The sequence below is a fragment of the Diabrotica virgifera genome, chromosome 3 (genome assembly GCF_917563875.1).
Source record: "Diabrotica virgifera virgifera chromosome 3, PGI_DIABVI_V3a".
Lineage (NCBI taxonomy): Eukaryota > Metazoa > Arthropoda > Insecta > Coleoptera > Chrysomelidae > Diabrotica > Diabrotica virgifera.
The window spans coordinates 10,509,171-10,521,869 of record NC_065445.1 but is presented as its reverse complement, the minus strand read 5'-3'; the positions used below and the strand labels follow the sequence as shown (position 1 = coordinate 10,521,869).

The window sequence follows — 12,699 nt, the reverse complement described above, 5'->3', positions numbered from 1 at the left end:
GAGGGGAAAACGACCCGTAGCTGTCAACATCCGAAAAATATTGTTTTCGAATGAACCGAACGCAGACGTAACGTGTCTTATACGCTACGTTACGTGTCTTATACGCACAATATGAATGGTTCAATTTAAAAACCATTAAATTATATTTTTCGCAAACGAAACGCTACGTGCCGAAAACGCGACGTGCATTATAATATGAGGCGACCTTTAATGTTTCCGCTCCATAAGTGAGTACAGGCAATACACACTGGTCAAAGATTTTCCTTTTCAGGCATATGGGTGAGTCCGATTTAAATACATAGCTCAGTTTACCAAACGCTGTCCAGGCTAATCCTATGCGACGTGGGAGTTCGCACGTCTGGTTATCTCGTCCCAACCGAATTTCATGTCCCAAGTACTTATAAGATGCAGTCTGCTCAATATCCATTCCATCAACAACAATATTACGATTTAGCACCAGATTAATCATTATTTGCGTCTTGTTGATGTTAATCTTTAGTCCGACTTCTAAGGAAGCGTGATATAACTTGTTCAACATTATTATTGCATCATCCATACGATCGGCTATAAGGACGATGTCATCTGCGAAATCTCAAATGACTGAGCTTCTCCCAATTTATATTGATACCATATTCGTTCAGATCTGCCTTCTTAAGAGTACACAGTAGCGATCAACAGGTAGCAACAAACGCGGTCCACGATTGAGAAAGTTCTGCGAACTTTCAAAAGTGAGGCAACAGTGCGTCGGTAATTCGACACTGACAGTGACGTTTATACTATCAAAAACAATAATTTTTATACACATAGGCGCGAAATGTTGCCAAGTCAGTGACGTTCGATTTCTTGTTATAAAAAAAATCGATTTTTAGTAGTTCCAATGTTGAATTGGGATACACAGCATCTCAGTAAACATCATATTAAAAATAAACCTTTTAATAATTAAATGCCCGTGGTAATGTTTGTTTTTAATAAATACGATTAACCTAGTTTTTGCATCGATGCATGCTAGTATTTGATACAAGGTCGAGTTGCAATAATATTCAGTGGGTGTTTATTAACAGTCAGCACTTTTGAATCACGTTCACCTTGGCTTACCAAAACAGTAAATAAACAATAATAGACTTTAATTATATTTTTACGAGAACAGAAAAATCAATTAGCAGTTGAGATTCCAGGGGGTAACATCGATTTCAAGTAAATACTATACCACCAGTTACTTTCTGTGATATATTTAACGTGTAAATAAATGTATTAACAACGAACGATATTTACTACATCAACCCTCATAGTCGGGGTAACCACCCCTAAGTATCCAGGGTGGCTCAGAAGACAGGAGCCACCATAATGTGACACAAATTCTAGGCACGGGATAAAAAAGTTTATTTGAAGAAAGTGTATTTTTTGTCATTCTTAATGGCGGTACAGGCTCCTTTTTTCAATATTTTATTTAGTTATCTTGGAACGCGTTTGTTGCTACCTTTTGATCGCTACTGTTTGCTCTTAAAAGTGTGTTCTAAAAGGGTTGTGAACAGCTTTGTTGAGATGGTGTCTCCTTGCCGTACTCCTCGCTGCATACATAATTTATTAGTTTGTTGATCAGAGAGTCTTATGCTAGCCGTTGCATTGTGGTAGATATATTTTATCATGTTACTGTAGCGATGGTCTATTCGGCATTCTGTCAACGCTTTTAGCATTTTCTGCTGGTTTATGGTATCGAACGCTTTCTCGTAGTCCACGAATATCAGTGCCAATGGTTTTTTGTATTCCGCCGACTTCTCTATCAAGTTTTTTACAATCAGAATCCTTCACCTTACATTAAAAGGTCAAATCGAGGGCTGCAGAGGAATTGAAAGGAAGCACGTGTCAGGCTCAAGAACAATCACGTTGGACAGAAATACGCAGTCTCGAACGTTAGGGGAATTAATTGGAAGTATGTTGCTTAGGATAGAGATCGATGGCAGAGGCATTTATCCAAAAATGGACGATAGAAAGCTAAGAGGAAGGGGAACCTAATATGGCACTGGAAGAATAATCAATTAAAGAACGCTGAAGTATACTATTGCATCATTTTCCTCAAAAACATGTTACAGATTTAAAATTTGTGGGATCTTATCTCTTCCTTAATAATATTTAGAAAAATGCTATAAATAAACATAGGTACATATTAAAATATTAATAAACGAGTTAAACAATTCGATTAACCAAGTGATGTTATCTCAATTGAAAATTATCAATTATTACGAGGGAAGAGAAGGTAGTGCTATTTAATCATACAGCCGAGATCCGTTTATTTTGTTTCAAGACGCCCAAGGTCGTCCGTAACAAAATTGCTACTAATTCTAAAATTGTAAGATCTAAAGTTCATGTCTGTAGTAATTGGAATTTGAAATTTTTGTTTATCAAAAAACGTTACGATAGGTTTACGCTTAAAAATATTCATATTTTATTTGACAATCAAACATTTCAAAGTCATTATTATAGTCAAACTACAGGGTGTAACGAAAATACAGGTCATAAATTAAATCACATATTATTGGACCAAAAATAGTTCGAATGAACCTAACTTACCTTAGTACAAATATGCACATAAAAAAAGTTACAGCCCTTTGAAGTTATAAAATGAAAATCGATTTTTTTGAATATATCGAAAACTACTAGAGATTTTTTATTGAAAATGGACATGTGGCATTCTTATGGCAGGAACATCTTAAAAAATAATTATAGTGAAATTTGTGCACCCTATAAAAATTGTATAGGGGTTTTGTTCCCTTAAAGCCCCCAAAACTTATGTGTACGTTCCAATTAAATTATTATTGTGGTACCATTAGTTAAATTCAATATTTTTAAAACTTTTTTGCCTCTTAGTATTTTTTTGATTAGGCAGTTGTTATCGAGTTGCGGCCTCTTTTTTAATATGTTAACATAAAAATCTTATGGGGGTTTTGTTCCTTTAAACCCCCCAAATGTTTGTGTACGTTCCAATTAAACTATTACTGCGGTACCATTAGTTAAACACATTGTTTTTAAAACTTTTTTGGCTCTTTGTATTTTTTCGATAAGGCACCTTTTATCGAGATGTGGTTTCTTTTTTAATATGGTTCAAAATATACCTAAAAATGTAAATCATAAATAAATTTTCATATTACATATTACCAAGTCTACATAATCGTACTTAGCCATATACAAATATGTGGTGGATTTGACAAATATTCAAAATATCTCGATAAAAACTGATTTTTCGAAAAAGTACTAAGAGGCAAAAAAGCTTTTAAAACATTGTGTTTAACTAATGGTACTACAATAATAATTAAATTGGAACGTACACAAAAGTTTGGGGGGTCTAAAGGAACAAAACCCCCATAAAATTTTTATTGGGTGTCCAAATTTCACTATATTTTTTTCTTAAGATACTACTACCATAAGAATACCATATGCCTATTTTCAATAAAAGATCTCTAACAGTTTTCGATATATTGGAAAAATCGATTTTCATTTTGTAACTTCAAAGGGCTGTAACTTTTTTTATGTGCTCATTTGTACTAAGGTAAATTAGGTTCAATCGAATTATTTTTGGTCCCAGAATATGTGATTAAATTTATGACCTGTATTTTTGTTACACCCTGTATAATAACATTGTTTTAGTAAGGAGAAATATTTTTTTCTACGGCCGTGCTTAAACAGCCACTTTCTAGCACGCATTTCGTTTCCGAAAGTTGCACTTTTCCGCACGGCGTGCGTAATAGTATATTGTGCAACAAGTGCAGAAAGGTACTAATTTCTCACGAGTTTGAAAAATTGCGGTACGAGCGCAAGCGAGTGCCGCAATTCAAACGAGTGAGAAATTACCTTTCTGCACGTGTTTCACACTATACTTTTTCTACAAGCACAGTTTTTCCTAAAAATAAAAATCACAATTTCCAAACGACGATTAATTATAATAGGTACCTATGTGATAAATTTTAAACTGTATTTAATTAATACCTACTAATCAATTTAAATTCCTTATACCTAAATAAATTGCACAGAAATCAGTTAAAAAATTAATGCACTGCCTTAATTTGTTTAAATTTAAACAATTATTACACATTATTGACATTATATTTATGCAGTCACGGATTTACACAAAACCTACTTCATTCGACGTCTCTTGCACAGGTTGCTAAATCGTTATTGGTTATTTGATAATTATAAAATGTTTAATAAGAATAAAATTGTAAAATAAAACAGTTGTAACATCCATAATTTAGTTTCTATGCTATAGTTAAATATAATAATTGTCTTATAGGTTATATATTTGTCTAAAGTTTAACCACGGATGTAAACAGAATATAACGTTACTCAGAATGCGGTAGTCCACGGATGTAAACAGAATATAACGTTACTCAGAATGAGGTAGTCAACTGTGCAGAAAAGAACTTTGCGGCACAGAAACGTCACTTTGCGGCACAGAAACGTCACTTTTCTGCACACTAATGTCAAATATCTTATACTGTGAGAAAATATCAAGTTTGCTAACATAAAATCGTGCAGAAAAGTGCACTTTGAATAGTGGTTGTAGAAAAAAGTTATTTTTTCTACAACCACTATTCAAAGTGCACTTTTCTGCACGGTTTTATGTTAGCAAACTTGATATTTTCTCACAGTATAAGATATTTGACATTAGTGTGCAGAAAAGTGACGTTTCTGTGCCGCAAAGTGACGTTTCTGTGCCGCAAAGTTCTTTTCTGCACAGTTGACTACCTCATTCTGAGTAACGTTATATTCTGTTTACATCCGTGGACTACCGCATTCTGAGTAACGTTATATTCTGTTTACATCCGTGGTTAAACTTTAGACAAATATATAACCTATAAGACAATTATTATATTTAACTATAGCATAGAAACTAAATTATGGATGTTACAACTGTTTTATTTTACAATTTTATTCTTATTAAACATTTTATAATTATCAAATAACCAATAAGGACTTAGCAACCTGTGCAAGAGACGTCGAATGAAGTAGGTTTTGTGTAAATTCGTGACTGCATAAATATAATGTCAATAATGTGTAATAATTGTTTAAATTTAAACAAATTAAGGCAGTGCATTAATTTTTTAACTGATTTCTGTGCAATTTATTTAGGTATAAGGAATTTAAATTGATTAGTAGGTATTAATTAAATACAGTTTAAAATTTATCACATAGGTACCTATTATAATTAATCGACGTTTGGAAATTGTGATTTTTATTTTTAGGAAAAACTGTGCTTGTAGAAAAAGTATAGTGTGAAACACGTGCAGAAAGATAATTTCTCACTCGTTTGAATTGCGGCACTCGCTTGCGCTCGTACCGCAACTTTTCAAACTCGTGAGAAATTAGTATCTTTCTGCACTTGTTGCACAATATACTATTCTCGCACTGCGTGCGAAAAAGTAGAATACCTCCTAATACGGCATTATAATATACTTTAATACATGCAATAAACTAATATTTAGATATTATTTACTAATTTATTTCAAATGTATCTTATTGTGTTCATGTTTTAATGAAATTAACGCAATAATTCGATGAAATAAAATTTTTTTGACATAATATTTAAAAGTCAAATCAGTAGACAATTATAATGGTTTTAAATCATCATCATGGAAACCAATATCGTCGTCGTGGTAACCCATTATATTGAAAGTTTGGTTTTGACAATCTTGTCAAAGAATTAACTTGTGTATTTTCACTCCTAAATAAAAATTGATGTGACTCTATTTTTTGTGGCTTTTTACAAACGTACGGCTTTAGAAAAAATATTGTTCCTAACTCATGCGGAAAGTGTCTTCCCCGCACTCGACTGCTTGCCCGAACTCCGCTATCGCGTCGTTCGGGTCAACGGCAGTCTCGTGCGTGAAAGTATCACTTTCCGCACTAGTTAGGAAAATAACTATTTTCTAATACCTATTTTCTAAGTGTTTTTAGAGGTACAGTATACAGAATGAAATATTTATTTATTTACTTATCGTATGACTGTTCCATGCTGATTTAAAAATTACTGACTTAAACCTAAACCACCCTAAACATCAAAATAAGCGAAATATATATTCAAACGATCGTAAGTTTACGCCCCTACTACAGAACAACAAGACGAAGAGGTCCAAATATTCTACGACCAAATATCCTATGCAATCAAGGAACATCCACGCCACTTCTTAATAATAGGTGGTGATTTCAACGCCAAAATAAACACTAGGAAGACTCCTCTGATCATTTATCACTGTATTTGGAAGACTATAGTGTAATGAAGAACGATACGATATTAACCTCCTTGATATTGCACTGGCTGTAGTAGACTTAAAATATTGTAGTCAACTTGATCCTGTTAGTGTTTGACATCAGTCAATCTTCTTCTTGTGGTGCTATTTCCTTTAGTGGAGGTTAGCGACTACACTGGCAAATCTCTCTCAATCAAGGCCGGTTCAGTCTCTGATATTTCTAAGCCATGAAATCTGGCGCCTACCGGGACCCCGTTTCCACTCAATCTTACCATGGATGAAAAGTTGCGCGAGACGGTATTTTTCGTTTCTCATTAAGTGTCCAAGGTAGATAATCTTGAGCAGCTCCCTATCTGTACCTATTCTCCTCGGAACATTTTCGTTGGTGGTGTGGGTTGTCCAAGGTATTTTCAAGATTCTCCCATCAGAGTTCAAATGCTTCTAACTTATTCATCAGCCTTATGTTGAGCTTCCAAGGTTCCGTTCCATACAAAAGTCAGTATCACTGCTAAAACCTTATTATATAGGTTTTTCTCTCTTATTTCAATAATGCACTTCAAATGAGGCAAAAAAAATCATAGAAAGTTGAAACGCATAAAAACAAAATTGACCTGACTTTCTGATTTCACCCTGTATATAAACATGTGATATATATTTTTTGTACAGTCATTCATAAACGATATGTATAATTATTCAGATTTACAGATTTCTTATGTGTTTGTTTAGCAACAATGTTGTCTTCTTAAAAACAAGTTCTTAACCTTGTAGCAGTGATTTTTTTAAGTTGTTTCTTTGAGTGTAAATAAATAAACATATAGTTGAAAGTTTTATTTTAATAAAATTAAAAATAAAACTTTTATTGAGACCAATTATTTTCGGGTAACGCCTTCGTGGTTTCTACAATTTACAAACCAAACGAATGCTGGAAACAGAAGGCTAGGGAAGATCTATAAATTGCATCTCACTTCCTGCCTGTCCGGCGTGGTAAAATTCCAACGAAAACTGTTTCTAAATGGTTTCCTCGAAAGAAACGACGATTTTATTTAGTTTTAGAATATATGGTTTTTCTAGGATATAAGTAAACATTTAATTTTAATATCCCCTGGAAATTTGACAAGACAGAAAACTTGTATGCAACACTATTTGTTCTTAAGAAATGAAAGTAGGGATGTAATGTGCAGAGAAAATGCTTGTGATTGGCGAGGAGATAGATGGAGGGAGAACAGAGTGGTTGAGTCTCAGATTGATGAAGGAAAAAGATTTACTGTGTAATTAAGAGCGGAACGGAGCAGTCCAGTTTGAAAATAGTAATTTTGTGTAAAGTGGTGAATTTGGTGGCCGTGTAAGCAGATTCAATTAGAAGTAAAACTAATAGAAAATAATATTTTCATTATAAAACGAAACCAGGAGACGTCTTATATTTAAACATACGATAAATAAACATATTAAAGAACAACATTTTTGGTTTCATGCACATAAAAAAGTGATCAAAAACTTACCACCATCAAGATGCAATTCAACAGGATTGGTATCGAGAACACGACAGATATGAATAGACCATTACTGTCGAAATACTGCTGCCGCGAGAATATCTTCCAATTCGTCGACGCCATTTTATTGATACTTTCAGAAAAATACACTAATAGCACTGAAAATAAAAAGTATTATTAGGTAGATATGTACACCCTTCTACGAGAGAATTTTATCCCTCCTTTATAAAGGGGTGGGCATAAGTAAGCTGGCATTCTTAAGCATGCCCCAGATTGAAAAATCAATAGGAGTAATGTCTAGCGACCTTGGAGGCCACGGTTGGTTTTCACATCTACCAATCCATCCAGGAAAATGCTGGTTTAGTGTAATCTAGGTAATGTTTTGTTAGTTAATGCACGCTTAACACAGTAGAAGCGGTGGAATTCGTTAATGCGTCGTTTCCGGGGATGTTAGCTTACGTATGCCCATCCCAGTATAAAGTATCTCGTATTTGTTGTGTACTTACATAAACAGAAGAAGAGAAGAGCCTGGAAATTCCCGTAATTTCTAGTAAGTAAGGCCATCATAAATATGGAAATGTGAAATGTGAACAGTGCTATCAACCATGGATCTCGCCATTCAATCTGCAACAGAAAATAACTGTAAGCATTTTCTGGCCATAAACAAAAAGCAGGAGAACTTTCAGCGGTAAAACACTAAAAAGAAGTTACCATGGTGATGAGATTACAAATTGTCACTCTTTTGTGGAACTCTTCTTTAAATCAAAATCAATTTTTTCGCATATCTAGCTCATTTTCACAATTACAATAATATATTTTTTAATTTTTTAAATATCTATTATTTTTTATTATTTATTATTGTTTTTTTTTTATTTTATTCTTTGACCTACATGAACCTAGAAATAGAAGTCAATGACAAATGCAAAGAAAAAAGCTAAATGACCTTAGGATAGGCGAATCAAAAAATCATAAACTTGGAATTTCAGGGAATAAGTCATAAACAACTGATTCATGTACGGTTGTCATGTTTCAATCATTTATTTACAAAATTTATCCTCCTTTTATGTTGACAAGTTTTGCTTTTACATATTAAAATCTCGAGACAATAACAGTGTTATCATTGTAGTAAGGTCGCAGTTAAGACTATCGATAACGTGTTTATTTCAGTTAAATGAAGATTCTGTCTAGAGATGCACACTATAAATAGTAATAGTCAGTCATACTTTTCAAACAATACTGTATTGTTTATACCCTATTCCACGAACATACGCCTGTTTTGGCTTATGACAACGAATGCCTGAATATGCCTGACAACGAATATTTTACTGTGCAAAATAAGAAGAACGAAAGTAAATTGCAAATTACATTGTTGTTTATTGGAATAATTATTAGCGCTATTTCCTTTCGTACTTCTTATGTTGCACAGTAAAATATTCGTTGTCGAAGTAATCCAAAACAGGCATATGTTCGTGGAATGGCCCATATGTATAATTATTATAAAAATATTTGTATGTGTATATGAGCCAAATTTTTTATATATTGTACTTTTAAAAAAATAGCCTATACCTAGGGTTACCATACGTCCGGATTTCGTCCGGACAGTCCGGATTTGAAAGACATGTCCGGATTGGCGTCCGGATATGAGAAATGTCGGGTTTTTTCTTTACTAAAAAAATGGAAAACACTTGGCCCAACGGTGGGAAATTTCATTCTGCGCAGCACCTAGTTAAGTTGGTCGCACTGCTTGTCATGTTAAAACATAGGTGTAGATGTATTTTAAACTGGCAGATATTTTCCATGTTAGTTGCACATTGTAGCGAAACAGCTGTACTTTTAATTGTGCCATACAATATGCATTTTGCATATACATATGTACAATATAGAGGTAGCAACACAGTCAAATTCACATTTTACATTTTCTATAACCCCTTGGACTACCCGTACATACCCCTCTATTAGGTGCCCCTGGGTCTGATATTTGACTCTCGAAAGGGTAAAAATAGCATTTTTTTACCCTATATTTTGAAGATCTACATCTCTGAGACCAGTGGACCGATTTTTAATATAAAAGGGCTCATTTTTCTTACTATTATGCCAGCTTTTTGATGAAATAATTTGCAAAACCGCAAAAAATGCGATTTATTTTATACGTTAACGAGAGCGAAAAGAAAACTTTCAAAATTTTATGATTTTCAACTAATTGTTAAAATTTAACCAAACGGGGAAAACAATTTAGAAACCGGCCGCAGATGAAATGGTCTTGAAATACCTTTCAAACAGACATTTTCAAATTAAAATCCATCTAGTATATTCGAAGATACAGCTGTTTAAAAATAGCCGGTTTTTCTAAAATCGCATTTTTTATTATTATTTGTAAAATAAAAATAAAAATGTATACCATTTTTATTCAGTTGCAATGCGAAGGCAAAACAATCCTATTTGTCACTTGGAATACGGAGCGCAGTACAGCACTCAGCAACTTTACCTTTTTATTATTTGTAAACTTATAGTACTTTTTCCTGACAATGTTAAATTACCTAAAAATTTATGAGAAGATAGTTATACAGTGAGCACGTAAAGGTTGGAATAAATTCATTTTCTCGAGAATGGACTATTTTGGAAAAAAATCCCGAAACAGGTCAATTTTTATTTTTAAATTACGACTTGCTGGCATATATATCATACTAGTGACGTCACCCACCTGGGCGTGATGACATCATCGATGATTTTTTTAAATGGTAATAGGGGTCGTGTGATAGCTCATTTGAAAGGTAATTCAATTCTCTATTCAGTAATATAAACATTAACATAATTATTTATACAGGTTGTCCAAAAAAATTTTTTTGAATTTTATTTATTGACATAAAAAGAAGAATGCATGTAATTTATTTAATTCCAAATACATTTTACTGCTCTCAGAAAACAGAAAACAGAAAACAATGTTTATTTGAAAAATATTCATTGCTTTTCGCTTTAATTAAATGTTCAAACTGTCAATAGGAAGTTGGGTGGCTGCTTTAATATTGAATTTAAACAAAAAACAATATTTATTTGTCAAATAAACATTATTTCCTGTTTTCTGATAGCAGTAAAATGTATTTTAAGTTAAATAAATTACACAGATTCTTCTTTTTATGCCAATAAATTTAATTACAAAAAAATTTTTTTGGACGCCCTGTATAAATAATTATGTTAATGTTTATATTACTGAATAGAGAATTGTATAATCTTTCAACTAAGCTGTCACACGACCCCTATTCTCATTTAAAAAATCATAGATGACGTCATCAAGTCCAGATGGGTGACGTTACTAGTATGATATATATGCCAAAAAGTCGCAATTTAAAAATAAAAATTGACCTGTTTCGGGATTTTTTTACAAAATCGTTCATTCTCGAGAAACTGAATTTATTCCAACCTTTACGTGCTCACTGTAAATGTATACAACAATCTTTATTTATTGGATTTTTTGGCCCGAACCTTTAACTATTTTTTTTGACCGCCTAAAAATTGAGATTATTTGCTTCATAAGTACGCCAACAAATGTTGTCATTAATAATGTTTCTTAATTGTCTGACTATTCTGCAATTTTAAAACTCAACGAATTATTAAAATAGATAAAATAAAAAAACATGAAAAAAATATTTTTAAGAAACGCTTTTCTTTAGTTACGAGTGATTAAAATTAAACATATAAAAAAAATCAACTAAAAAGCAAAAAAATAAAAAAAAATGATAAAAATCTAACACATTCGTCAAAGAAAAGCGTGGCGCGTCTTCATCGAATAAACGGTTTTCGCCCCACGCTTTTCTTTAACGAATGTGTTACGATTTTTTCAATTTTTTTTATTTTTTGCTTTTTAGATGTTTTTTTTATATGTTTAATTTTAGTCACTCGTAACTAAAGAAAAGCGTTTCTTAAAAATATTTTTTTTATACTTTTTATTTTTTACCTTTTAGTCTTACACTTTTCAAGCATTTTCAAGCAAAATATATCGTCATGTTTATCAAAATATGTATAAAACATATGATGTACAAACATGAAAAGTAGTCGGAATCGGCAAAAAAATTGAAACTTTATTGTTTATTTATGAAGCATAACGTGAACAATTAACGTAAAAAGTGAAATTATGTATAGTTCATATAATTAGCTATAATCTGTAAAAGTTGTCAAGTTTCTTCATTGTAAAAAACAAGAGAATTTTCTGTTAAAATCGTTTTTTATTTAAACAATTAATAAACAAAAAATTTTTTTATTGACTATTCGTGTATTGTTCCCGCGAATGCATATGTCTGCAAATTTTTAGTCATTTGTATTGAAGAAAAGGCAGTCAAATTAACGTCAAAAGATTTGACCCAAACGATTGAACTAAAGAAAAGCGTTTAATTAATTAATACGACAAAACGAATTCTAATGTTAATTGTAGCACAAAACGTCTCTACCGGTGGTTTTTCTAAGACTACGATAAAAACACGATTTTTTTAATTCGAGTTTTGGTTGAAATTTTGTTTCGTATCGTATTGAAATTTGACACGAATAAACGCCGATTTATATAAGTATAAACAAATATATGAGCGTTCAAAATTTTAAACTTTATTGTTTATTTATGAAGCATAACGTAAACAATTACCGTAAAAAGTGAAATTATGTGTAGTTCATACCATTAGCTACAATCCGTAAAAGTTTCAAGTTTCTACATTATAAAAAACAAGAGAATTTAAGCATTTTCCATTAACACCGCTTTTTTTTTTAATTTTTTTTATTGACTATTCGTGTATTCTTCCCGCGAATGCATATGTCTGCAAATTTTCATTCACTTGCATTGAAGAAAAGTTTGCATTGAAGAAAAGTTTGCATTGAAGAAAAGTCAGTCAAATTAACGTCTAAAGATTTGATGCAAACTATTGAAGTAAAGAAAAGCGTTTAAAAAAACCTAAATTTTAAGCATTTATGCGTATGCGTCTTGC

General features: G+C 32.2%; 1 protein-coding gene across 2 annotated transcripts in view; it reads right to left on the bottom strand.

Annotated features, from left to right (window-relative positions):
• LOC114324296 (transmembrane protein 18) overlaps positions 1-12,699 on the bottom strand; it is a 105,477-nt gene that overhangs the window by 77,331 nt on the left and 15,447 nt on the right. For both annotated transcript variants that reach the window (XM_050646283.1, XM_028272104.2), the window contains exons 2-3: positions 8,239-8,356; positions 7,742-7,890 (exon numbers count right to left, since the gene is read on the bottom strand). In XM_050646283.1, coding sequence (XP_050502240.1) covers positions 7,742-7,890; positions 8,239-8,356 — 267 coding nt within the window. The remainder of the gene's footprint in view (positions 1-7,741; positions 7,891-8,238; positions 8,357-12,699) is intronic.